The 27817-nt window shown below is 47.9% G+C and overlaps 2 protein-coding genes across 2 annotated transcripts in view; one reads left to right on the top strand and one right to left on the bottom strand.

Annotated features, from left to right (window-relative positions):
- Positions 1 to 3859: 3859 nt before the first annotated feature.
- Positions 3860 to 4766, bottom strand: LOC103646625 (uncharacterized). The gene is made up of 3 exons (XM_035965305.1): positions 4621 to 4766; positions 4275 to 4549; positions 3860 to 4138 (listed from the first exon to the last, which is right to left on the bottom strand). Exons 1-3 carry the CDS (start codon positions 4764 to 4766, stop codon positions 3996 to 3998), a joined length of 564 nt encoding a protein of 187 aa, XP_035821198.1. The 3' UTR covers positions 3860 to 3995.
- Positions 4767 to 7686: 2920 nt separating this feature from the next.
- Positions 7687 to 27817, top strand: part of LOC118476241 (inosine triphosphate pyrophosphatase-like) — a 37375-nt gene continuing 17244 nt past the window's right edge. The window contains exons 1-4 of the mRNA XM_035965067.1: positions 7687 to 7744; positions 9265 to 9308; positions 9780 to 9869; positions 9973 to 10026. Coding sequence (XP_035820960.1) covers positions 7687 to 7744; positions 9265 to 9308; positions 9780 to 9869; positions 9973 to 10026 — 246 coding nt within the window. The remainder of the gene's footprint in view (positions 7745 to 9264; positions 9309 to 9779; positions 9870 to 9972; positions 10027 to 27817) is intronic.

Here is a 27817-nt window from a genome sequence, read left to right as displayed (position 1 = left end):
CCAAAAAGATAAACTTATATGGACCGGTAAAGTATTTAAGGTGTCGATATCTTATTAAATTTTATACTATACAACTCGATAATATCCGTGTATAAAAAGAAAATATAAAAAACAAATATAGAAATAAATGGAATATAAACCATGTGGACTCCGATCCTTGTATAAAAAAAGGGCATACTCTTTGATCTCAATTAGAAATTGAATCTGACTCCGCAATGTTGGTGCCCGTAGTGGCTTGTTTGTTTACGGTGTAGTAGTAGATAATTACAGTGAGACCACAAAGAGACCAATAGACCGGGTGGCCGCCCCTTGTAATCGCCCTTTCTGCTTTTCCGGTGGTTTCTCGCCTGCACTGGAGAGCGTGCTCGGGCGAGAGGAGAGCGGGGCGACGCGCTGGCGCGGTGGGCGAGAGCGCGAGGCGAGAGTGAGTTGGCATATTTTAGTTGGTCCACCTAGGCATTTTTGACTGTTTGGAGTAGCAGTTGGTCCACTTAATTCTAAAATAGAAAAGCTGACATGGCTATAGCCTAAGACTGTAGCCTGCTGCAGCCTGTGCACTGGAGCAGCAGGGACGAGAGTGAAGGCGAGAGCTGACGTGGCAGGGGCGAGAGGGAGGCTGTGCACTGGACTCAGCCTAACAAACCTCTAGTTTTATTACTGAACTTGATATTATTATGCACCGGGGCAACTATTGCTATGGTTTTTGGGCCATGCGGATAGATGATAGACTACTGTGTGCGCTCCCGTTTATCTATCAGACTGTTACTGCTAAATGGAATAAAATAAAATAATTCTTTAATTAGCGTGAGAACGAAGAATATGCAAACATCATGTGTTTGACTAGCCGGATGCCTGATTTCTCTTCTCCTAAACTTGGCATGTGTCGCTGTGCTCGTGCCCATAACGATCGCTCAAGGAGCACTTGGCATACTCTGTGTGTATTGTCTTGCCTTGTGCTGCCCCGTGTCTGCGGTGCAACAATTCCTATTGCTGGAATTTAGGATTATATTGATATGCGCAGGGAAGTACCGGAGGACCGGAGGGGGTGCAGCTATATTTTGTATTTGTTATTTTATAAACTTTATTTAAAACATTGCATAATAATTTTTATATGTTAAATATTCGATACTACATGTATAATTATATATATTTGTGTGTGGACGGAGCCTTTATATCGAATTTCGCACTGGGTCCTCGAAAAGTCAGGAACGACCCTGAATATGCGATAGCCAGAGTCGTTACTAAAGAATAAGGTTTTCGTCTGTACTAAACTTTTTCTTTTGTTGTCGTTCTTGTTTTGGTACTGCTCCGAGCATCAGTACCGATTTTAAATGTCGAGTCCGTGTAGAACATATCACTATCGGTTGATGCCTTTAATTGGTACTGATATAAATCTTTAGTGCTGGTTCAAGACACTCTATGAGCTCCTTTGGTGCCAGGAGAATTGAGAGGATTAAGAGTGAACTGAACTAATTTCTCCCTTAATTCTTTCTAATCTCTTTCATTTTTTTTTTGTCACCAAACAAGCCGTAACGATTATCCGGTATCAGTTAGGAACCTGATATTGTTGTCGGTTCTCAATCGATACGTACTAATGAGCTATTTATTCCTCAGCAGTGAGTGGTACATTGTGCTCGGACATACCCCATCTGCCTTCATTTTCTCGTTGTCAAGCGGTGTGTGGGGCCTTTGGAGCACAAGTCAAAACGCATCGTCTTCTCTCTCTTTTTTCTTCGTTTTCATGTTAGTACGTGTGTTGGAACGACCGAACGAGGAGCTGGTGGATTTGTCTCGTTGCTTCGTGTGGCTGTGGCTCGCGGTATTGAGAATTGTGATTTCACCATCTTTTTCAGCCAGATATTCTACACAGGTTTTTTATGGTTCTGCCATCTTTTCCTTTTTCTTTTTCTTCCTTTTGGTATGAGTGGGTTCGAGCCTAGCTAGGGCCGGTGCATTTGTCTTGTTGCTCCGTATGGTTGTGAATCGCTGTGCTGTCTTCTCATCTTCTTTTTCTCGGTCAGATCTTCTACACGTTTTTTTTCTAGATCCGCCCATACTACCGGCTCTTTTTTTTAATTCCCTCGAAAAAGATCCATTACGGTCTTATTTATACTAGTGTATGGCGCGCGGCCAGCCGCGCGTGACCACATCTAGTTGTTGTACCCAGGTATGAAAACAAATTTGAACAGAATATAAGTATAGAATACGCAGGCACAGAACCAAATATAAGCATATAACATTGTTTTTCTCTAATAGTTGATATCAGTCGTAGAGTTAATTTAGACTACAATAAAAAATGTATAGTAAGTAGCATTTAACCACCGTACATCAAGACCTAGCAACAGTGTGCTTGCAGACTTGCAGGTGTTAAGTCCATATGTATAGATCCACAAATAGGCTAACGACTGGTTCATATCTAAAGGGAAGCATTCATGGTCCAAAAGTGATGGTGATCCTGATAGGTGCACAAAAAGCAAATACCTGTGTACAAGAGAGAGAAAAATATTAGATCTGCTGAAAGTCCCCCCCCCAATAGTTTGCTGATGTGTATTGGGTAAAAGGGTGAGTAGAATACATTGTGTTGACTGTTTGTAAAGATAGATATTTGTTGTGTATGACTAAAGATCACACATGGTGTTATACCTTCATTGAGCTGATCTAGGAGCTTTTCTTTCTGGGATAATTGATGTATTATCGTGGAAAATAAGATCTACCATTTAAAATGAGGTCGTAGTTGTTATTGCTATTATGTCCAACAATCTTTTGTAATACATACCTTTTCGGTGGTGATGATAACTATTGCTTGTTGAGTTCACTTGTACGTTGGTCATCACCCTATGGTTAAATGCATGAAATCTGTGAATCTAGTTTGCTATGACAAAGTGGAAGTCCATTTTGTCTTCATTCATTTATTTTATAAACTAAAAATTTGTTGCTAGTGAGTTTTGTTTGTATTAATTTATATTTGCGGTATTAGAATGCAAAAGATACATAACTATGTGAGTGTATGGAAGTTTAGAATTTAGTAGTACTAAAGGTACCTTTATGTACTGTAGCATATCTAAATATGTTAGAACGTGTAGCGCCAATTGAATAGACTTTATCAAGTTGTATGCATGAAAAAATAAGATGTTTCTAATAGGTTGTACATGGCAAGAAAACAAGAAGTTTCGTACCTCGTTTCTTTCGTTGCTACAGGTAGATAGTTTCACCCAAGATGTTGTTGGAGAGTTTTGTGTGACTGGAAGGCTAGGTACTTCATCTTGTGTATACAACTCTTGAGAATGGTTAGGCATGTTAGATGGCATGAAGGCATGTCTTACATGATTTGTTAAAATAGACAGAATAGAGAAGACTGTTTGTGACAGAGTAGGCTGACATATTGATGGCAAATGCAAGGGTAAGTTTCAGTCACATAACAGCGGCTAGGTCTGCTGGAGGACCTTGAGAAGTTGTAACTGCTGTAACAAGGTTGTGACAAGGTTTTCCTACTATTTTTCTGGCTATGCTATCAAAACAAAAGAACTCTGCTTCACATGTTCCATCAGTGACAATGAAGTTGAGCTTGTACCTGTCATTTGGAATTGTCAGTGCTTTGAAGCATTAATTAAGTATGTAGCAAAGATAAGGCTTTGTCAAGCTGAAAGCAATGGTGATAAACCAAGTGTAACTATAATCATTGCAATGAAGAACATGTTGAATTAAGTAGCACCGTGAAGGAAGAACAAATTGGAGTAAGTGTTAATTGCCTCACCCATGGAAGCTCGAAGGATTCGATATATTAGCTCTGGTGATTAGCTGAAATTCAGTTATTTGGGTCACATAAAGGACCTAACACGCGAGCATGTTCATTTTGATTCTCACATATTTCGTCGAACAGGCGGCTTGCATCGCTTGGGGAGCTGCTGTCATGACGCCCTGTAGCCGAGCGCATTACGAATCCTTTGTTCATGTCGAAAATGCTATCTGGCTATGTTTTAAAAAATAAATTTGTATTAGACACATGAAAACACCGTTGATGTCTCTATTTTGCTTCTCACACATTTCGTCGAACAGGCGGCTTGCATCGCTTGGGGAGCTGTTGTCATGACGCCCTGTAGCCGAGCGCCATGGTGGTTCGAGCAGTGGATGTTCGCCGGAGGAGGAGCACAGGAGACGGTGTGTGGCGGCAACATTGGCCGTGAGTACATGAAGTTGCCGCAGGAGGCAAGAATCGAGGAAGTTCACCGAAGGAGGCAAGAACAAGGAAAGTTCGACGGAAGAGGACATACCAGCGTGAGCATCGGAGTTCTCCCATCCCCACCATAACAACACCCTCGCCGCACATGCATTGCCGGTCGACCGAAGGTAGTGAAGCCCGTGGTTGAGTGCGTTGCTGGCGTCTGCAGTCTTTGCCATCTGCTCGATGGCCAACTCAAGGTACCCATAGCGGGCTGTGGCGTCAATACGCCCGTGGAGGAGATGACCGCCGTGGACGGATCGTCGTCGTCTTCTTCGTCTTGGTTGCAATGAGCACAATCGGAAATCTCCGACCTGAGACAACCTTATGCTGGACAAACAAAATGCAACAAATTTAAATGCCATAAATCGAAGAAGGCAAAATTTGAACTTCATACATACCATTTGACACAAACAAGATCAGCTGTGCACCAAAACGAAACAATCGACGAAGCAAGAATGGGAGCACAACTGTGGAAATAAACGTGTCGACGACCAAGCTGGCAGCTAGATATGATCGAAGAACAAATTTGGAACCAGATGTCCATCTACACTTCTTGCGAACCAGTTAACCAAAAGAAAAATACTTGTCGTTTAGATCTCAATCTCCACGCACCGAAGCAACATGATCTCCAAAAAGCGAGAGGATCTCAAGTAGAGGAGGCTGGATATGATCGACGAACGGATCTGGATCCAGGTATCGACCGAATCGAAAGGGACGACGAAAGACAATGGAGAAAAACGTATCTAACCAAAGAGACGCAGCCGGTGAGCAAGCCAAGAGAAGGCGAAGTCTTCGGGCGGAAGCGGAGTCCTTGACGCCGACGAAACCCAAGTGACGTGGAGAGGAACAAAGCGAGACGAAGCAAGATGCGGCGTCCCGGCAGATGGAGACTAGAGAGGTGTGCGATGGAAATCTCTAGAGAAAGCTGCTGGAGAGTTGTGCGATGGAAGTCGGGAAAATATCTTATGCAATCACTTATATTGGTGCAAGCGTGCAATCAAGCGGGGTGCATCTAATCTAGCTCTAATGATGACTGTTATTTTATATTTAACCCCTTCCACCTAAAACATAGTACCTATTTTACTTTTAACCCCTTCCATATGAAACCGTTGGATCTAGATTGGATGCTCTGGATAGTTTGATTGCACGCTTGCACCAAAATGAGTGATTGCACAGGATATGCCCTCATGGAAGTCTCTGGAGAAAGCTACAGTCGCCGTGTCTTTTTTTCCCACCCAACTCGGCGCTGCTGCAACCGTACAGAGAAAAACGTTGATTCCATATCCAACGACCCACGATTTGTTGTCGACGTGGATAGGCTTACAGGAGCCGTTTTGTACCAGCTTTAATAGAATAGAAATTAGCAAGTAGGAGAACATATTACAAAAGCGTAAACAACGCGCATGGAGATAACAAGGTGTCCATTGTAGGGTAGACATTACAACAACTATAATTATTTTTGGCGGACAGGAACCGCCGAAAATAAGGTCTTCGCCGCCGAAAATAAGCTATTTTTGGCGGCCTTAGACTTATTTTCGACGGTTTCTGGCCGCCAGAAAAAATCAGCCGAAAATAAGTCTATATTTTCGGCGGCCAGAGTCCTCATCTGAAGGGTGCACGATTAGGTCATCGTTATCACGGACACCTTCTTTGTGCCATCGCATGTGCATAGCGGTTTTTTAGATAGAAACAACCGTTTCACTCGAGGAGTTAGTGACAAGTAGCAGAGCTGCTTATGCGCAACATCTGTCATCACCTTGTCACCCTCATCATTAACAACTTCCACAAATCTAAATTGTCCACATTTCAGACATTTTTTCTCTTCCGCATGCTCCTTCATGAAAAGCATACAATTATTTTTGCACACATCAATCTTTTCATAATCCATACCGAGACCTTTGATAATTGTCTTTGAATGGTACATGTCTTTAGGCAATTTATTGGGCTTTGTTAGCACATCTCCTAATAACTTTAAAATCTCATTGTAACAATTGTTCGAGAAAAAATACTTGGACTTAATGGCCATGAGCCGAATCACAAAAGCGACTATACTCACATCTGTGTGTTCATGCAACGGCTCTTTAGAGTCTTTTAGTAGTTTAAAAAATCTAGAAACCTCTGGTGTGGCAGGATCCTTGGAGCTTAGGTTTAATTCTGGACGTAGCGAATCTAGCATCTCATGCATTCCGGTTGGGTACTACCTCACCATGATGTTTCCACACCTCATATCTGGGCATAAATCCAAACTGACAAAGATCTGGCCGCCTACAAGGGCATCTGAGAGTGCCGGTTAATGACAAGGAGAATACGTGGTCCACAAAATCTTTGGTCTTGGCTACCCAATCATCAGAATGACGTTCATTCCTACTCCAACCATTGTACATTCATGCACGATCTTCAGCCATGCCTGAGACTGTTAAACCGAACCATATCGTGAAAACATTATTCAACTTCGTCAAGGATATCGATTCTACATGTATAGGCAAGGATAGGTTCTAAACCCATATCAACCTAGCAGAACCCAAAAAAAATTCGACAGCATAACCTCGCTGCCACTAAACAATATATTACTTATATATAAAACAAAGAACGATATAATATTAATCAAATCAAACTAAGTACCACATATACTAATTATGCAACTATTCTACGTACCAATACAATGTACTATTAAAACTAATAATATAATAGTACCACATATTAATATGAAATTAATGCCTAAATACAATATACCTCTAATCCCTAAACCGCATATACCACTAATACATTAATGAAATCTAACTAAACAATAATACTAATCACACACAGTAATCAAACAAACACAATTACAAATATATAATAATTTCGACGGCACCTAAATAACAACCGCCAAAAATAAGGAATAAAATACGCAAAAAAAATACCTTTCGATGGGGACGAGCTTGGCGATGGGCGGAGTGGTTGCACGAGGAGGGTTTGGCCGCGGTCGGTAGACGGAAGCTTTGAACGACGGCGAATGATTGTGGCGGCTCGGGGCGGCGGCCGGCGCCGGGGGCGGCCGGGGAGCGGCGGCGCGGGTGCTGCGCGTGGCGGGCGGCACGGCTGCGGAGAGCGGCGGTCGGGCGCGTGAGATGGAGAGAAGAAGAAATAGAGAAAGAAGGGTCGGGCGGCCGTTTTAAAAGCTTAATTTTCGGTTGTGTCAGTAGCCGCCGGAAATAACCTTATTTTCGGCGGTCAGCGTCCGCCGCCGAAAATAACAGCTTATTTTCGGCGGCCAAGCCCTGCCCGCCGAAAATAAGCGTGACCGCCATTTTTATTTTTGGCGGCTGTGTCAGGGGCCGCTGAAAATAATCTTATTTACGGCGGCTGTGTCAGTAGCCGCCGGAAATAACCTTATTTTCGGTGGTCAGCGTCCGCCACCGAAAATAACAGCTTATTTTCGACGGCCAAGCTCTGACCGCCGAAAATAAGCGTGGCCGCCGAAAATGGTGTACAGTGGTGTTATGAGACTGATAATGTCACCTCAGGCCATGATAGCTGCAGGTGTGTACTACTATAGCTGTAATATGTAGAAACGAGATATTGTAGAAGCCGTAATCGAATTAAAGCCACGATAAACCACACCAAACAAGCCAATATGAAATAAAATCCTACCGATTTCATAGCAAGGCGCCAAGACACAATACATCATTCCAGTTGTTGTAGCTAAACGTGCTGATAATTTGGAAACCAAACCCAAGGCAAACTCGTTACCAAAGCCTACCCTGCTTATCTCATTTTCCATTTTTTTCAAAACCAAGTTGCACGGTTGCACTGCTATATATAAATAGCATATAGTATCAACTAGCATATAGCTCGTGCTAATGCTACGATCCTACGGAGGAGAGGGGAGTGGTCAACGGCAACAACGACGGCGCGATGAGAAGGGTTATCGGCGACAGCAACGTGAGTGAGAGGGAGGGGCTGCGGAGACAGGGGAGGGGAGGGCAAGGCTGGGGATAGCGGGGTCGCGGGTGAGAGGGATGGATAAGGGATGATTCAAATAATATTGTTTATTGGATTTGCGTGAGCAAGAGAGATGGTTATCTAGCCATCTGAACCGTTCGTTTTGATGGTGTGTTAATTCTGGGTGTGATTTGTTCGGTGAATTTAGTGAGGATTATGGGTGTGTGGGTTTGGTTGGGTAGGATTTGTAAAGTCTAAACTGATGGACTATATATTGGTATAGATTAGAACTTGCAATTCTCAACCGATACTATTTCCACTCAAAACTATAATCGTTAGTCTTTAGTGTTGATATTAATTAATACCTATACTACAAAATGATACTAAAATAGATTAGGGCATGTACAACTCTGACACTATTGCACGGTACTCTAATTATAAGACACAGTCAAAACACAATATAATATAGTCGGTGTGTCTAAAAACTATGTCTTACTATATCCATTGCACCAATCAGAACATTCAATAAATTAAATTGACCAATGAGTTAGTCCCATGTCTCGAGCATAGAGCCAAGATACTGTGTTTTCGTCAAGATACGTGTCTTGAGTTTTTTTATATTTACCCTCTTATATACCCTATAAAATACAGCTCAAGATATCAATTGTACATGCTCTTACCTTTAGTGTAACTACGATCTGAGCACCCTTTATTATAGGTTCTAGTCATCAACCGATATTAAATGGGTTACGTGAGCACAGATAAGTCACGCACTAGGATCTCTTTGGTACTAGTTTTAGCCATCGACCAGTACTAAAGGAATTCTTTAGTATTGGTTACTGTGTACAATTGATACTATAGATTGTATATTGCATATATATATTTATTTACATAACTTATAATATGTACTACTTATTAAGGTTGTAAGGGTAGCCTGCCGTTCTGCCTTCGTTCAATCTGGATCGTCCATCGCTGTTGTTCAATCTGGATCGTCCATCGCCACACTAACCTGCGAGCCGCGCCCTCCTCACACCGCCTCTTCCGCGCGCGCAAAAATTCAACACATGTTGACAATACCACGAGCTGATTACACAAGCTGACTGCTTTCTCTGTGGCAGGAAGGTTTATAAGTTGCTACCGCAACCTTTGGCTGGCCGATATGGTACAATATATTTGCGCCGCGGTAGCCTGCGTGTGTTGTGTTATTTAGTTAACGTATGAGGCCCATCTATCAATTAAATTGTATAAGGTCCATCGAGGAAAAACCCTAGAGACGTTATCCCGCAGGTAGTCGCGCTCGCGCGGCGGCTCTCATCCCGCAGGCAGTCGCGCGGCGGCTCTCATCCCCGCCGGCGAGCCTCCATTTCCCTCCGTCGGTAAGCTTCCACTGCCCCATCGGCTGCTGTCCTCCAACCTCACGCGCCTCGCCTCCACCTCGCCCTCGCCCCCACCCGACGTCTTGACTCTGGCCCCGATGACACTGGAACCACTGCCGACCTCAACCTCGCGTGCCTCGCCTCCAACTCCGCCTCGCCCCCGCCCAACGCCTCGACCTTGGCCCCGATGCGACGAAGAGAAAGGACAGCCGCCGCCGACTAGGGTTTTTCTGACCTCCTGATCTTTTTTTTGGCAGTTCGTGCGCCTTGGTCATGTCGAGTGGGGCGGAGGCATGGCTGCTTGTCGCGACATCGAATCTCAGCGTCACGAATCTCAGGGATCCCTGGTCTCTTCGCCCATGAGGTTCTATTTCCCGTGCTGATTCTCAGCTCCACTCCTGACGTGTTGTTCTGAGTTTCTATTCTGTTGATTTGGTCTATCCTCTGCAGGAGAACACGACAATGATTGGGAACGATGGGCCGACCAACTTGGAGAAGGAGCAGGTAGGTTGGCACACCTTGTTCCTCCATTTCGTGTTTCGGTTTATGTATTTGTTGTTTATCGCGCTCTACAGCAGCGGTGGCGGCCCCATCGACGTCGGCGGTGGATGCAGGATGTGGCTGGACAAGGCTAACGACACTAAGTGTTACACGCTGCTGGCGAGGAGCTTTAGCCTGCTATGGGAAGATGCTCATTTCTGCTCGAGACGAGTGCCCAACACGTACCCCGAGTTGAAATCTTCTCCTACTTTCAATCTTTCTAACTTGTCCTGCACAATTCGTCGTCTAAAATGTTCTCCTGGATACTCGTTTGTCCGCCAGAGATGCGCTTTTCCTTACTCTGTGTCTAATGGTGGACATGGATGCATTGCGGAATGGATAGAGTATGTTATAAGGTTATTAGCTAATTAATTTTAACTCGTTTGGTCGATGTGAAGTAATGTTTGTTTGATAAAATTTCATACATGTTCGAGAGATACCGATAGGAATCCTTGCATTGCATTGCATTGGTGGAGAAGTAGGGATTTTTTGAGTCAAAAGATGAATTATTTATTATACACACGCACGTCAATGCATCACTGTAATGATCAACTTCGTTTATTTTACAAACTTTAAGCTCTCATGACAATTCTTCAGACTGTTGATAGTTCTTTAGAAAAATAACACATACGCACTATGAATTATTGGTGGAGAAGCAGAGAAGTTTTCAGTCGACACATGGTTTCCTTGTTATATAGACATCAATGCATTTATGTAATTATCTCTTTTACAAAATCAAGCTCTTCTGAGAGTTCTCCAGAAAAAAACATATGCACATGGGCCTGATTGGATTGGTGCTAAGATGATCAATAAGATTTTGCTAGCTTATAGAACATAGAGCCTAAAATATACGTCCAAATATCAGGACCATCTGTAAAAAAATGAGCATCCAATTTATGCATCAATGATTGCAATTGTGCATAAGCACGTTCATTCTTCTTTTATTTTCCTTTATTTTCAGAATCCATGATGATGAAAGCAAGGTAACATTAGCTCCTGCTACTAATGACTATGTTACTTCTATGGAAAATAGAAATGTAGAGAATCTTGATACAGTACAACAATCTAAAGTCACTAGAGCCAATTTTCTGAATGTCAAGAGCAATACTAAATACAACCTATCACCAACCCCCTTAATATGCAACTTCAAATGCAGCACTGCAACTTCACAGAGTTATCTACAGGTCCATAATTTAACTGATTGACCTAGCACTACAAGTTTCAACTGAAGTATTCAGATCATTTGGCCCAAGTGCCTAGAGGTTGCACGTCATTTATATTGTTAAGAGTGATGTGTATAATTTTGAAGAGGTAATGATAGATCTATTGATAGGCTAATGTAACTGCGCTCACCTCATGGACTACAACCCCACGATATGGTGTCGTCGCTTCCCTCTCGCCTTTCCTACTTTCTGTGAGAGGCTTATCTCGGAATCCCTGATACTTGGTTTGGTGGTGAGGAAGATTCCCGATGAGCTGGTGGAGCACTACCTTGGCCACCGCAGCGGGTTTCACTGCCCCGACCTTCATTTGTGAGTGCTTGCCCTCTTTCCAATCTCTCTTCTTGGTGGATAGTAGTAAGCTGAGACATGATCATTGCCATGGATTAAAGTTAGAAACACAAACTGTTTGTTTTCTCTCACACATAATATAATTTCATGTTTTACAGAACCAGATTGGTTGTTGTAACTACCCAAGAGTCCCTATCAGACATTTTAGGGGGGTGCATTTGCATCCCCACACAGAACGTAGCTTGACCCGTGATTAGAAAAACATATATGCACATTTCTATAGTTCTGGTAAGCATCGTTTCCATTTTTATCCAAAATTAGAAAGACATATATGTATGGATGCATTTTTAATGTTTGCTTGTATGGTCTGCATTGTAAGACTACCAATGGCACATGCACTTTGTTTCTGTGTTGATCCATATTTTGACAGATCAATGTACTCCCTTTCATTGTTTCTTATGTGTGAGGACTGAAGTATATAACTAATTCATCAAGTGTTTGGCACTTTTCTAGGATCAATGTATTCCCTCTATATGATGATATTGTTATAGCAAGCTGGAATTTTGAACGTCGCCACTAAGTTCTTGGTGGTACTCCAGAATTAACTTGATACTCATAGAGAGGACTTCTGTGAGATGGGCATGAGCCCCGGCAGCGGCAGCCGGAACGTCGCCGCCTTGATGACCAGCACAGTCAGCGAGTAGCCTACCTTGCATCTCCGCTTTGAGCCATGCTAGCATCGGAGTTCCCTCTACTGATGAACAGTCGTTCTTCATTACCAAGACTTGTTACGCTGTGTGATCAAACCCCATCCACGCCATTTGATGTGGTTAGAAATGTTGTGGAGAAACAGTTGGGGAAGAACTTTGATGACATGTTTGAATTCTTTGATGTGGAGCCTGTTGGGTCTGCTTCTATTGCATAGGTTCATGCTTAGGTATCTCCCTTCACCTGTGTAATCTGGGCAGCAGGGTAACATCTGTACTTTCTACCTCTTGCGGCCTGCCAATTTTAGGTCTGTGCAAATGTTGTTTGCTTCTTTGTAACATAACATCACATACGTACTGGTAACATATCACTTATTTTCTTACTAATTGTTTAGATATTTTGGAAGTTTTATTTTGCTTCATATTTATTAGGTGCATAAAGCAAGGCTTAAATTATCAAAGACAGACGTTGCTGTCAAGGTTAGTAATATGCTATGTGTTTTGTTAACAACCATTTGAAACCTCAATTTTTTCAGATGTCATAATGAATTAGGAATTGACCAGGTTCAACATCCAGGAGCCGAACATTTGATGATGGTTGATATTCGGAATAGGCAAGCAATGGCCTTGTTTTGCAAAATATCTAAACAATTATTTTATATTATTTCATGTATTGCTATTATTTTCTTTCTTAACACAAAACTTAAGATCTCTTTGTACATATTGTCGGTGGAATTTGAATTAGGCAGTGCCTGAACTGCAAGGGGAGCCAGAGTACATTGTTGGGGGTATGCTTCGTCGCCGAAGATCCTGAAAGAAGAAACACCTTCGGCAGATCCTCTCAAAAGCAGTGCCGAAGCTATCACCCATAAAGCTTCGGCATAGTGGCATGTCTCAAGATGAAGGAGTGAACCGACTTAAAGATGAAATGACCAATCGACCCGTGATAGCTTGTATTATAATTGTTAGCATTTGTAAAGGGCATGAATGTAATTTCCCACAGGCTGCGTCCTATGCCTATAAATAGATGAACAGTACCCCCATACTGTTCACATAATCTTGTAATCTCTTGCACGCGACACTCGGATTATTGCCTTCTGTCAAGACGAAGGTATAAATGTAATTAAATGTTATATTTTAATATTTAAGTTTGTATGATGAAATATACGAATAAGTTTATGTGTTTTGATATTTTATTCTTTCTATTTAATATTTTATGTTTTATCTTTCATTATTTCATAATTCTGATCACGAAGATATGACCTCCGTGACCTTTTTTCATGACCTTCGTCCGAAGATCATTATTTCCTCGAGGAAATAATGCTTCAAGGGACGAAGGGCATTAACATTTAACATTTTGTGTTGCCTTGTTCTTAATTCGAAGCATTTGAGAACAAGTCCCCAACATTGGCGCCCACCTCCGGTGAATTCACTTCCACTTTTTGAGCTGATGGCTTCTTTCAACAACCAAGACGAAGCTGCTTCGGCTACGAAGCTGGTGCTCCCGATAACAGGCGGTTCATGCTCAGAGCCGGCCAACAAGAAGCAGAAGAAGGAGGCCCAGAGAAGGGTACAACATGTTGGGGTGCAGGGACCCTTCATCAAGTCAAAATGGTCTCACATCCCAATTACCTTCTCCCAAGAGGACCTTCAGCTCAAGGATTACCCTCACAATGATGCTATGGTCATATCTTGTGTCATCAAGGGATTTCTAGTCCACAATGTTCTGGTTGATACAGGCAATTCAGCGGATATCATATTTGCTAAGGCCTTCAGACAGATGCAAGAGCCAGAGGATAAGATCTATGATGCTACACACCCTCTCTGTGGTTTTGGAGGTAGACAGATTGTAGCACTTGGCAAGATCACAATGGCAGTGACCTTTGGATTTGTTCACAATACAAGAACTGAGCAGGTTGTGTTTGATATTGTTGACATGGAATACCCCTACAATGCAATTATTGGTCGTGGAACACTCAATGCATTCGAAGCAATTCTTCATCCAGCATATCTATGCATGAAGATACCTTCGGATCAAGGGCCCATTGCTATTCATGGAAGTCAGGAAGCTGCCAGAGAGGCTGAAGGAAATTGGACAGACTCAAAAGCAATCCACAATATAGATGGAGTCGAAGCTTGTGAACAGTATAAGTACAGAAGAGAGAAGGCTACTTCGGCTGATAAGCCGAAGCCCATTGTAACGCCCTGAATTTGGGGGTAGAATTTTTTCTTCTTTTCTCTCACCAAATTCGGGCGTTACTCTCTTTTCTCTTTCCCCGTTTGCTCCCTCTTCCCAATTTCAAACCAGTATAGTGACAAGTGTTCGTGTCATGTATAAACCAAAACCTAAGTGTCATGGGTGTTGCATCATGCCGAGCACATTTCTTTGTCTGATGTTGAGTGTTCGTCTCGTTCCGTTCCGGATTTCGGTTCGCGATTCAATTCCGTTTAGTGGTCGCGCACGTCGTGGGTTTTTGATCCGCGAAGTGGTTCGGCCCAGCCCAGCTTAGTCCAGCCCAGCTCAGCCGGCCTGGCCCGCCCCGGCCTGCGCGCCCCTGGCGCCCAACCCCCCCCCATGCGCCCCCACCTCTCCTCTCTCTCTCTCATTTGGATCTCCCGCGCAACAACTTCCCTCTCCCTCTCCCACCTCTCTCTCCCCGTGGTGCCCTAAGGTTTGGAGACGGCGATCACCGGATTTTGGACCCCGAGGTGAGCTCCCCTCCCCTTCTCTTCTCTCTCTCCCTCTCCCTCCCCCTTCTTCTCCCCACGCGCGCCCCCTTCTTCCCCTGCTCGCGCGCGCCCCATGCCCGCCCCTGCTCGTCGGCGGCGCGGCGCCCCCGCCCCTGCCCGGCCGCGGCGGCCCTCGTCCGCCCGTCCCCCGGCCGCGGCGGCCCTCCCCGCCCCTCCCCTCGCGCGCGCGGCGGCGCCCGCCCTCCCCCGGCCCCCGGCGGCCTCCCCCGCCCTCCCCCGGCCCGCGGCCGGCCTCGCGCGGCGGCCCTCCCCGCCCCTCCCCTCGCGCGGCGGCGGAGCCCGCCCTCCCCCGGCCCGCGGCCGGCCTCGCCCGCCCCCTCCCCGGCCCCCGGCGGCCTCCCCCGCCCTCCCCCGGCCCGCGGCCGGCCTCGCCCGCCCCTTCCCCGACCCCGGCGGCCTCGCCCGCCCCCTCCCCGGCCCGCGGCGGCGCTCCCCCGCCCCTCCCCGGCCCCCGGCGGCCTCGCCCGCCCCTTCCCCGACCCCGGCGGCCTCGCCCGCCCCTCCCCGGCCCGCGGCGGCGCTCCCCCGCCCCTCCCCGGCCCCCGGCGGCCTCCCCCTCCCCTCCCCCGACCCCGGCGACCTCGCCCGCCCCACGCCCGTCCCCCGGCCCCGCGGCGGCGATCCCGCCCGCCCCTGCTCGCCGGTTCGCGTCCCCGGCGCGGCCCCCGGCGCGGCCTTCGGCCCCGGCGCGGCCCCGGCCGCTCCTGGCCGGCTCAACCGCCCCTGGGCCGGTTCAACCGCCCTTCCCCCCGTTCGGCCGCCCGTTCCCGTCCCGGCCTCGCCCGACCGTGTCCCCGTTCGCCCGCGCTCGCGGTGATTATTCGTTAGTTAACGTGCTGCGTCGCGCGCTTCGCCGCGCGACGGTTTGTCTAATTTCAGATTCTATCTGTGTGTTGCGTCGTGCGCTTCATCGCGCGACGATCCATTTTTGTCTCAGGTTGTTTAAGGTGTAACGCCGCGTGTGCATTCACGCAACGTTCCACTTTGGACTCAGTTTAGTCGACGTATGCCGTCGTGCGCTTCGTCGCGCGACGTTTAACGTCTCCTCATAACTAAGGCGAAGTGCCTCATTGCGTGCTCGGTCGCGCGACGAGTCGCTAGCTTTTAATTTGTTTTAGAGTGCTTTGTCGCGCGCCTCGCCGCGCGACCATTCTTTTTATTTATCTCCACCTGCTTATAATAATTAGACATGAAACATGACTTTACTTTACGCTGAACATAGTGTCTACATTAAATTTCCTTCCATTAAGCGAGTGGTTAATTTATAATCATGTAACGTGATCGTTTCTCGACTGTCTTTTCCTCTTTCTGTCTTAACCGTACTCGCGAGCCCGCGTGGAACGTCTGTTTACTTATTGCATTCTATTGTATGGTGTACTGTTCTTTTGTATTAAATATGTGGATGTATGTATGTTTGCGCTCGCATAGAGAACGATCCGGTTGAAGAGCCCGAGGAACTCGCAGGAGAAGCCCCTGAGCAGCAGTCGGTTGGTGGAGGCAAGTGTCCTTTGACCTATCTCTGTCCTATTCATTACTTAATTCACCCCCCGCATTACACCTTTATACCTAAGGATTGACTAGCTTTTGTTATCCATGTCCTTGTTTACCTATTTGGGTTGGATTATTATTGTTTAGCTTTATGCTATTGCTCAACTCTAATCAATGAACATGATGAGATTATCTATGATACGCTATTTTCCCTTCTCTTATTATGATGTTGTACTTGTGGCTTTAAGGGGGCTCGAGCGGTTTCTCGAGTGCCTCTCCGTAAGGACCTGTTCTATGGATGACCGCCCGGGAAAACAGTGCAACCATGAGGGTAGAATGGGGTGCCCTTAGCTGAATAATTAGAGGATCCGGGGTGTAGTTCGCTTCGCCGTCGTGCCGTCAATGGGGCTCGGTGTATGCGGCTCGCTCTGCCAAGGTTGATTCGTCCCTTGGGGAGGAGTGCGGTACATTTAGGAAACCTAACGGGCGGCTACAGCCCCGAGGAATCTTTGTAAAGGCTACGTAGTGAGACCCTGCCTGTTCACCTTGGTAGTGTTTAAGGGTTTGATCGGCCCGAGGCAAGAGGGAATCACGGCTTATGGGTAAAGTGCACAACCTCTGCAGAGTGTTTGAAACTGATATATCAGCCGTGCTCACGGTTATGAGCGGCCAAGGGAGCTCCAGTGATTAGTGGTACTTGATAAGAGACCTTTTGGTTTACAGGTGGCAATGAGATTGATGGTTTTGGTTATGACTATGGTGCTGGTAAGTGGTATTCTTTCCGTTTGGAAAGGGTACATCGGGTTAATAACTTGGGTTAATGCTAAAACTTGGCTTTCTATTAGTAAATAATAATCTGACCAACTAAAAGCAACTGCTTGACTTATCCCCACATAAAGCTAGTCCACTACAGCCAAACAGGATACTTGCTGAGTATGTTGATGTGTACTCACCCTTGCTCTACACACCAAACCCCCCCCCCCCCCAGGTTGTCAGCATTGCAACCACTGCTCAGGCGAAGATGAAGCTGTGGAAGGAGACTTCCAGGAGTTCCAAGACTACGACGAGTTCTAGGAGTGGGTTAGCGGCAACCCCCAGTCGGCTGCCTGTGAAGGCCGCGTTTATCTACGTTTCTTTTCCGCACTTTGATTTATTGTAAAGACTATATGGACGTCTCAGACGTATGATGTAATCAACTATTTCCCTTAATACTATTTTGAGCACTGTGTGATGATGTCCATGTTATGTAACTGCTGTGTACGTGAATAACTGATCCTGGCACGTACATGGTTCGCATTCGGTTTGCCTTCTAAAACCGGGTGTGACATAAGTGGTATCAGAACCGTGCTGATTGTAGGACCGCTAACCTAGAGTAGAATGGTCGTTCTAAGGACTCTAGACCTCTGTCTCTGCCTTGACTTTGATATCCCTTCAAAAGTTGGTCATACCGACCAAACCTATGTTCTACTATATATTATACCTTGCTGAAAATCATGTTTTATTCTAATTCTTCATTTACTCATGATTCATTATTTGCTGGTCATATTGATTCTGTTCTCACCCTTTTGCTTGCGATGTCTTCTGTAGATGGCTCGACTTAGACACACTGCACGAAAGTCCGTCATCCCCTTCTTACCCTCCCGCCTTGCTGAGCGTCCGCTTCGCCGTCCCGTGGCCGGACAGTCCAGCCACTTGGAGAGACTGCACCACCGCCTGCATGAGGAGCAGGAACGTCGACGACAGGAGCAGCAGGGCTCTTCCTTCTCGCTCCAGCAGGAGATAGAGTCTGTGAGGAGCTGCTCCCCTGTGCTTCCCCTGGAGGCGCCCCTGCACCACCACTGGGCGTCCCAGCTTCTGGAGTAGCTGCTGGAGGAGATCCAGACGACGGAGATGGCGACGACAGCTCGAGCCACGGCACCGATTTCTCTGCTAACCCTGAGCTGGAAGGATGGTTCGCTCGATCCATCACTCGCGACGCTGCTCGCGGGTGTCACTTCCACGATGCGCTCGACACCCTGCTACGTCGGGCATTTGACCGGCATACTTGGTCCGTCGAGTATCGCTGTGTGGTCTACCAGCATAGTCGCAGGGTCTACCCGGACCGCTGGGAGGCGACTTGCTTGGTGCGCCGTCCGGAGAACAGTCTCCAGGGTGCAGAGGCCTGCTCAGAGCACTATTCTATCTCTGAGCGGGACTCAGCTGAGGCAGCCATGCAAGATGCTGCACGGCGTGCGCTTTCGCACTACTGCTCGGTTTTCGGTGGAGTAGCTGACGGTCTTGACCTGAAGTATTACCCCCGCCGTTCATCTGGCAGCACAGGAGGCGTGATTGTCTCACCTATCGGTGAGGGCAATCCTAGGTTGAGCAGCACAGTCAACCTAGCCGCCGTGCTAAACATGGAGCTAGACCATGCACTAGATGAGCTGAGTAGGGCTCGTGCTGAGATCGCCCAGCTGTGGGCTGAGCGCGCGGAACGTCGTCACCTGGAGGATGGTTCCCCCGCTCCCGTCGGGACTCAGCACCTGTACCGCTCACCTCGGCGTGGATCCCGGTCTTATGGCAATCCCGACTGCAAGACCAAGATAACTCTAGAACCATAGATCGTTAGAGTTGGATCTTGTAATTAATACAAAATACATACATAGAAGCTTCAGTCTTAGCGTTAGTCTCGCTCTTAGTTAGTCTTAGTTAGACAGGGTAGTTTGCTATATCCTGTGCATCTATGTTTGTCCTGATGAACTATGTTTGGTTTGGATCTTTGTAATGACTGTCACCAGAATGTAGGTATCCCCTGCATTTTGGTTTACCTATTATGTTAATAAAGTTAGTTATATAGTTGGGAAACCTTTTATTCCACTTTCCTCTTTATCTGAGAAGCTGTGTGGTCTGTGTTGGAGATCAGTGAAGATGCTCATCTGTTCAGTGCTGTTGAAGAATTCTATCCTCTTTTCTTATGCTGCAAGATTTGCCAGATCAGTTCTGATGTGTGGTTGCATTCTGCAGATGTCAGAGAACAGGCGCAGAGGAGGAAGGCGTGCTCAGCAGGAGCGAGCCGCTCAACAGGATGAGGTGCCCCAGCAGTAGCACCTGCCGCCCCCGCCCCCGATGTCCATCGAGCAGATGTTTCTGATGCAGACTCAGGCAGTTCAAGCCATCGGTCAGACATTGGCCGCCATTCAGCAGCAGCAGCAACAACAGCAGCAGGCCCCACCTCAGCCTCAGATGCCTCAGATGCCCAGAGACAAGCGTGCTGAATTCATGAGAGGTCATCCACCCACGTTTGCTCATTCTTCTGACCCCATGGATGCTGAAGACTGGCTGCGCACTGTGGAGCGGGAGTTGCATACCGCTCAGTGCGATGACAGGGAGAAAGTTCTGTATGGTCCCCGTCTGTTGAGAGGAGCAGCCCAATCATGGTGGGAGTCTTACCTCGCCACCCATGCCCATCCTGACGCCATCACCTGGGAAGAGTTCAGAGGTAGCTTTCGTCAGTACCATGTTCCTGCAGGTCTGATGACTGTGAAGAAGGAGGAGTTCCTGGCTCTCAAGCAAGGGCCATCGTCTGTCAGTGAATACCGAGACAGATTTCTGCAGCTGTCTCGTTATGCTCCTGGAGATGTCAACACCGACGCCAAGCGACAGTACCGTTTCCTGAGAGGCTTGGTTGACCCTCTGCAGTACCAACTGATGAATCACACCTTCCCGACATTCCAGCACCTGATTGACAGAGCAATCATGACAGAGAGGAAGCGTAAGGAGATGGAGGATCGTAAGCGCAAGATCAGTGGACCCCAGCCTGGAAGCAGCAATCGTCCTCGTTTCTCAGGCAATCAACCTCAGCAGTTTAGGTAGAACCAGCGTCCACCTCAGCAGCATCAGCAGTTCCAAAGGCAGTATCCTCAGCATCAGTACCAGAACCGTCAGAGCAATCAGTCAGGAGGTCAGTTTCAGAGGCAGAATCAGCAGGCACCTCGCCTTCCTGCCCCAGCAGCCCAGCAGAACAGTCAGGCAGCACCAGCTCAGGTTGGAAACAGGGCATGTTTCCACTGTGGAGAGCAAGGCCACTTGGTGATGCAATGTCCGAAGAAGGCAGCCCAGCAGCAGTCAGGCCCCAGTGCCCCAGCAAAGCAGAATGTGCCTCAGCCTGGAGCAGGCAATCGCTCTCAGCCGCGCTATAATCATGGAAGGCTGAATCACTTGGAGGCTGAAGCAGTTCAGGAGACCCCCGGCATGATAGTAGGTATGTTCCCAGTCGACTCCCATATTGCAGAAGTGTTATTTGATACTGGAGCAACGCATTCTTTCATTACTGCATCATGGGTAGAAGCACATAATCTTCCAATTACTACCATGTCAACCCCCATTCAAATTTACTCAGCCGGTGGTAGAATTCGAGCCAATAGCATTTGTTTGAATATAAGTGTGAAAATAAGGGGGATAGCGTTTCCCGCCAACCTTATAGTAATGGGTACTCAGGGAATAGATGTCATCCTAGGGATGAATTGGCTAGATAAGTATCAGGCAGTTATCAGTTGTGATAAGAGGACAATCAAGTTGGTGTCTCCAGTAGGAAAGGAAGTGGTGACCGAGCTAGTCCCGCCTGAGCCAAAGAAAGGAAGTTGTTATCAGCTAGCTGTTGATAGCAGTGAAGCAGACCCAATTGAGAGTATCAAGGTTGTGTCAGAGTTCCCAGATGTGTTTCCAAAGGACTTACCGGGTATGCCACCAGAGCGGAAAGTTGAGTTTGCCATAGAGCTTCTTCCTGGAACCGCCCCTATCTTTAAGAGAGCTTACAGAATATCTGGACCAGAGTTGGTTGAGCTTAAGGAGCAGATTGATGAGCTGTCAGAGAAAGGTTACATCCGGCCAAGCACCTCGCCTTGGGCCGCCCCTGTCTTGTTTGTGGAGAAGAAAGATGGCACCAAGAGGATGTGTATCGATTACCGAGCTTTGAATGAGGTCACGATCAAGAACAAGTATCCCTTGCCCAGAATAGAAGATCTGTTCGACCAGTTGAGAGGAGCCTGTGTGTTCTCCAAGATTGATCTGAGGTCAGGTTATCATCAGCTCAGGATCCGACCTTCGGACATTCCGAAGACGGCATTCATTTCCAAGTATGGTTTGTATGAGTCACTGTGATGTCTTTTGGTTTGACCAATGCGCCAGCGTTCTTCATGAACTTGATGAACAGTGTATTCATGGATTACCTTGATAAGTTTGTGGTGGTATTCATTGATGACATTCTGGTTTATTCTCAAAGCGAAGAAGAGCACGCAGATCATTTGAAGATGGTATTGCAGAGATTGCGAGAGCACCAGTTGTATGCAAAGTTGAGCAAGTGTGAGTTCTGGATCAGTGAAGTCCTGTTCTTGGGTCACATAATCAACAAAGAAGGATTGGCAGTGGATCCGAAGAAAGTGGCAGACATTTTGAACTGGAAAGCGCTAACAGATGCTAGAGGAATCAAGAGTTTCATTGGAATGGCCGGATATTATCGGCGATTTATTGAAGGGTTTTCGAAGATCGCGAAACCTATGACAGCGTTGCTAGGCAACAAGGTTGAGTTCAAGTGGACCCAGAAATGCCAAGAGGCCTTTGAAGCGCTGAAAGAGAAGTTGACAACAGCGCCTGTCCTAATCTTGCCTGATGTGCACAAGCCTTTCTCGGTGTATTGTGATGCTTGTTACACAGGTTTGGGATGTGTGTTGATGCAAGAGGGAAGAGTTGTGGCTTACTCGTCCCGACAGCTGAAGGTTCATGAGAAGAACTACCCAATCCATGATCTAGAGTTGGCAGCAGTGGTTCACGCACTGAAGACATGGAGGCACTATCTGTATGGACAGAAATGCGATGTTTACACAGATCATAAGAGTCTGAAGTACATATTTACTCAGTCAGAGTTGAACATGAGACAACGAAGATGGTTAGAGTTGATCAAAGACTATGAGTTGGAGATTCATTACCATCCAGGCAAAGCAAACGTAGTGGCAGATGCTTTAAGCAGAAAGAGTCAAGTCAATCTGATGGTCGCTCGTCCGATGCCTTATGAGTTGGCCAAGGAGTTTGACAGGTTGAGTCTCGGATTTCTGAACAATTCGCGAGGAGTCACAGTTGAGTTGGAACCTACCTTAGAGCGCGAAATCAAAGAAGCGCAGAAGAATGATGAGAAGATCAGTGAGATCCGGCGACTGATTCTAGAAGGCAAAGGCAAAGATTTTCGAGAAGATGCAGAAGGCGTGATATGGTTCAAAGACCGCTTGTGTGTTCCCAATGTCCAGTCCATTCGGGAGTTGATTCTTAAGGAAGCTCATGAGACAGCCTATTCGATTCACCCTGGCAGTGAGAAGATGTATCAGGATCTGAAAAAGAAATTCTGGTGGTACGGAATGAAAAGGGAAATCGTAGAGCATGTGGCTATGTGTGATAGTTGTCGAAGAATTAAGGCAGAGCACCAGAGACCTGCTGGATTGTTGCAACCGTTGCAGATCCCTCAGTGGAAATGGGATGAAATTGGTATGGATTTCATAGTCGGATTGCCTCGCACTCGAGCCGGCTACGATTCCATCTGGGTAGTAGTGGACCGCTTGACCAAGTCAGCCCACTTCATACCTGTCAAGACCAACTACAGCAGTGCAGTGTTGGCAGAACTGTATATGTCTCGGATCGTTTGTCTTCATGGTGTGCTGAAGAAGATAGTGTCAGACAGAGGAACACAGTTCACCTCTCATTTCTGGCAGCAGTTGCATGAAGCTTTGGGCACCCATCTGAATTTCAGTTCAGCTTATCACCCGCAGACAGATGGCCAGACCGAAAGGACCAATCAAATTCTTGAAGACATGTTGAGAGCCTGTGCGTGGCAAGATCAGTCCGGATGGGACAAGAGATTGCCTTATGCAGAGTTTTCCTATAACAACAGTTACCAGGCCAGTTTGAAGATGTCACCATTTCAGGCGCTCTATGGAAGGAGTTGTAGAACTCCGTTGCAATGGGATCAGCCTGGAGAGAAGCAAGTGTTTGGGCCAGACATTCTGCTTGAAGCCGAAGAGAACATCAAGATGGTCCGAGAGAATCTGAAGATAGCGCAATCGAGGCAGCGAAGCTATGCAGACACAAGAAGAAGAGAGCTGAGTTTCGAAGTCGGAGACTTTGTCTATCTGAAAGTGTCACCGATTAGAGGAATCAAGAGGTTCGGAGTCAAAGGCAAGCTAGCACCCCGCTACATTGGTCCGTATCAGATTCTTGCAAGACGTGGAGAAGTGGCCTATCAGCTCAGTTTGCCAGAGAATTTGTCTGCTGTGCATGATGTCTTCCATGTGTCTCAGTTGAAGAAGTGCTTGCGTGTGCTAGAAGAGCAGTTGCCAGTGGAAGGTCTTGAAGTCCAGGAGGACTTGACCTACGTTGAGAAGCCAGTGCAGATCCTTGAGGTTGCAGACCGAGTCACCCGAAGGAAGACCATCAGAATGTGCAAAGTTAGATGGGATCACCACTCTGAAGAAGAAGCAACCTGGGAGCGTGAAGATGATCTGATGACTAAATACCCTGAGCTCTTTGCTAGCCAACCCTGAATCTCGAGGGCGAGATTCTTTTAAGGGGGATAGGTTTGTAACACCCTGAATTTGGGGGCAGAATTTTTTCTTCTTTTCTCTCACCAAATTCGGGCGTTACTCTCTTTTCTCTTTCCCCGTTTGCTCCCTCTTCCCAATTTCAAACCAGTATAGTGACAAGTGTTCGTGTCATGTATAAACCAAAACCTAAGTGTCATGGGTGTTGCATCATGCCGAGCACATTTCTTTGTCTGATGTTGAGTGTTCGTCTCGTTCCGTTCCGGATTTCGGTTCGCGATTCAATTCCGTTTAGTGGTCGCGCACGTCGTGGGTTTTTGATCCGCGAAGTGGTTCGGCCCAGCCCAGCTTAGTCCAGCCCAGCTCAGCCGGCCTGGCCCGCCCCGGCCTGCGCGCCCCTGGCGCCCAACCCCCCCATGCGCCCCCACCTCTCCTCTCTCTCTCATTTGGATCTCCCGCGCAACAACTTCCCTCTCCCTCTCCCACCTCTCTCTCCCCGTGGTGCCCTAGGGTTTGGAGACGGCGATCACCGGATTTTGGACCCCGAGGTGAGCTCCCCTCCCCTCCCCTTCTCTTCTCTCTCTCCCTCTCCCTCCCCCTTCTTCTCCCCACGCGCGCCCCCTTCTTCCCCTGCTCGCGCGCGCCCCATGCCCGCCCCTGCTCGCCGGCGGCGCGGCGCCCCCGCCCCTGCCCGGCCGCGGCGGCCCTCGTCCGCCAGTCCCCCGGCCGCGGCGGCCCTCCCTGCCCCTCCCCTCGCGCGCGCGGCGGCGCCCGCCCTCCCCCGGCCCGCGGCCGGCCTCGCCCGCCCCCTCCCCGGCCCCCGGCGGCCTCCCCCGCCCTCCCCCGGCCCGCGGCCGGCCTCGCGCGGCGGCCCTCCCCGCCCCTCCCCTCGCGCGGCGGCCCTCCCCGCCCCTCCCCTCGCGCGCGTGGCGGCGCCCGCCCTCCCCCGGCCCACGGCCGGCCTCGCCCGCCCCCTCCCCGGCCCCCGGCGGCCTCCCCCGCCCTCCCCCGGCCCGCGGCCGGCCTCGCCCGCCCCTTCCCCGACCCCGGCGGCCTCGCCCGCCCCCTCCCCGGCCCGCGGCGGCGCTCCCCCGCCCCTCCCCGGCCCCCGGCGGCCTCGCCCGCCCCTTCCCCGACCCCGGCAGCCTCCCCCGACCCCGGCGACCTCGCCCGCCCCCCGCCCGTCCCCCGGCCCCGCGGCGGCGATCCCGCCCGCCCCTGCTCGCCGGTTCGCGTCCCCGGCGCGGCCCCGGCCGACTCGGCCGCTCCTGGCCGGCTCAACCGCCCCTGGGCCGGTTCAACCGCCTTTCCCCCCGTTCGACCGCCCGTTCCCGTCCCGGCCTCGCCCGACCGTGTCCCCGTTCGCCCGCGCTCGCGGTGATTATTCGTTAGTTAACGTGCTGCGTCGCGCGCTTCGCCGCGCGACGGTTTGTCTAATTTCAGATTCTATCTGTGTGTTGCGTCGTGCGCTTCGTCGCGCGACGATCCATTTTTGTCTCAGGTTGTTTAAGGTGTAACGCCGCGTGTGCATTCACGCGACGTTCCACTTTGGACTCAGTTTAGTCGACGTATGTCGTCGTGCGCTTCGTCGCGCAACGTTTAACGTCTCCTCATAACTAAGGCGAAGTGCCTCATTGCGTGCTCGGTCGCGCGACGAGTCGCTAGCTTTTAATTTGTTTTAGAGTGCTTTATCGCGCTTCTCGCCGCGCGACCATTCTTTTTATTTATCTCCACCTGCTTATAATAATTAGACATGAAACATGACTTTACTTTACGCTGAACATAGTGTCTACATTAAATTTCCTTCCATTAAGCGAGTGGTTAATTTATAATCATGTAATGTGATCTTTCTCGACTGTCTTTTCCTCTTTCTCTCTTAACCGTACTCGCGAGCCCGCGTGGAACGTCTGTTTACTTATTGCATTCTATTGTATGGTGTACTGTTCTTTTGTATTAAATATGTGGATGTATGTATGTTTGCGCTCGCATAGAGAACGATCCGGTTGAAGAGCCCGAGGAACTCGCAGGAGAAGCCCGTGAGCAGCAGTCGGTTGGTGGAGGCAAGTGTCCTTTGACCTATCTCTGTCCTATTCATTACTTAATTCACCCCCCGCATTACACCTTTATACCTAAGGATTGACTAGCTTTTGTTATCCATGTCCTTGTTTACCTATTTGGGTTGGATTATTATTGTTTAGCTTTATGCTATTGCTCAACTCTAATCAATGAACATGATGAGATTATCTATGATACGCTGTTTTCCCTTCTCTTATTATGATGTTGTACTTGTGGCTTTAAGGGGGCTCGAGCGGTTTCTCGAGTGCCTCTCCGTAAGGACCTGTTCTATGGATGACCGCCCGGGAAAACAGTGCAACCATGAGGGTAGAATGGGGTGCCCTTAGCTGAATAATTAGAGGATCCGGGGTGTAGTTCGCTTCGCCGTCGTGCCATCAATGGGGCTCGGTGTATGCGGCTCGCTCTGCCAAGGTTGATTCGTCCCTTGGGGAGGAGTGCGGTACATTTAGGAAACCTAACGGGCGGCTACAGCCCCGAGGAATCTTTGTAAAGGCTACGTAGTGAGACCCTGCCTGTTCACCTTGGTAGTGTTTAAGGGTTTGATCGGCCCGAGGCAAGAGGGAATCACAGCTTATGGGTAAAGTGCACAACCTCTGCAGAGTGTTTGAAACTGATATATCAGCCGTGCTCACGGTTATGAGCGGCCAAGGGAGCTCTAGTGATTAGTGGTACTTGATAAGAGACCTTTTGGTTTACAGGTGGCAATGAGATTGATGGTTTTGGTTATGACTATGGTGCTGGTAAGTGGTATTCTTTCCGTTTGGAAAGGGTACATCGGGTTAATAACTTGGGTTAATGCTAAAACTTGGCTTTCTATTAGTAAATAATAATCTGACCAACTAAAAGCAACTGCTTGACTTATCCCCACATAAAGCTAGTCCACTACAGCCAAACAGGATACTTGCTGAGTATGTTGATGTGTACTCACCCTTGCTCTACACACCAAACCCCCCCCCCCCCCCCCCCCCCCCCCCCCCCAGGTTGTCAGCATTGCAACCACTGCTCAGGCGAAGATGAAGCTGTGGAAGGAGACTTCCAGGAGTTCCAAGACTACGACGAGTTCTAGGAGTGGGTTAGCGGCAACCCCCAGTCGGCTGCCTGTGAAGGCCGCGTTTATCTACGTTTCTTTTCCGCACTTTGATTTATTGTAAAGACTATATGGACGTCTCAGACGTATGATGTAATCAACTATTTCCCTTAATACTATTTTGAGCACTGTGTGATGATGTCCATGTTATGTAACTGCTGTGTACGTGAATAACTGATCCTGGCACGTACATGGTTCGCATTCGGTTTGCCTTCTAAAACCGGGTGTGACACCCATGCTTCTATGTGAAGACATAGCAGAGCAGAAAGTATTGTTGGGATCCCAATTATCTGAATAGCAGGAGAAAACCTTGATAAGGTTTTTATTCAACAACAAAGATGTTTTTGCATGGTCAGCCAACGATCTCTGTGGTGTCAACAGGGACGTCATTGAACATTCACTCAATGTCGATCCATCCTTCCGACCCAGGAAACAAAAGCTTCGGAAAATGTCTGACAATAAAGCCAAAGGTGCTTGGAACGAAGTAAAAAGACTTCTTAGTGCTGGTGTCATCAGAGAAGTGAAATACCTAGAATGGCTAGCCAACACTGTTATGGTGAAGAAGGCCAATGG

Source organism: Zea mays, chromosome 2 (assembly GCF_902167145.1).
Source record: "Zea mays cultivar B73 chromosome 2, Zm-B73-REFERENCE-NAM-5.0, whole genome shotgun sequence".
NCBI classification, from domain to species: Eukaryota; Viridiplantae; Streptophyta; class Magnoliopsida; order Poales; family Poaceae; genus Zea; species Zea mays.
This window is presented reverse-complemented; position numbering and strand designations above follow the sequence as displayed.

What these genes read in the sequence shown, in the direction of transcription:
- LOC103646625 (XM_035965305.1), bottom strand. Translation starts at nt 4,766, where the DNA reads ATGGACATCTGGTTCCAAATTTGTTCTTCGATCATATCTAGCTGCCAG. An exon ending in GATCTTGTTTGTGTCAAATG is followed by an intron (nt 4,550 to 4,620) that starts GTATGTATGAAG and finishes TTGTTTGTCCAG; the next exon opens with CATAAGGTTGTCTCAGGTCG. An exon ending in GGAGAACTCCGATGCTCACG is followed by an intron (nt 4,139 to 4,274) that starts CTGGTATGTCCT and finishes GTGCTCCTCCTC; the next exon opens with CGGCGAACATCCACTGCTCG.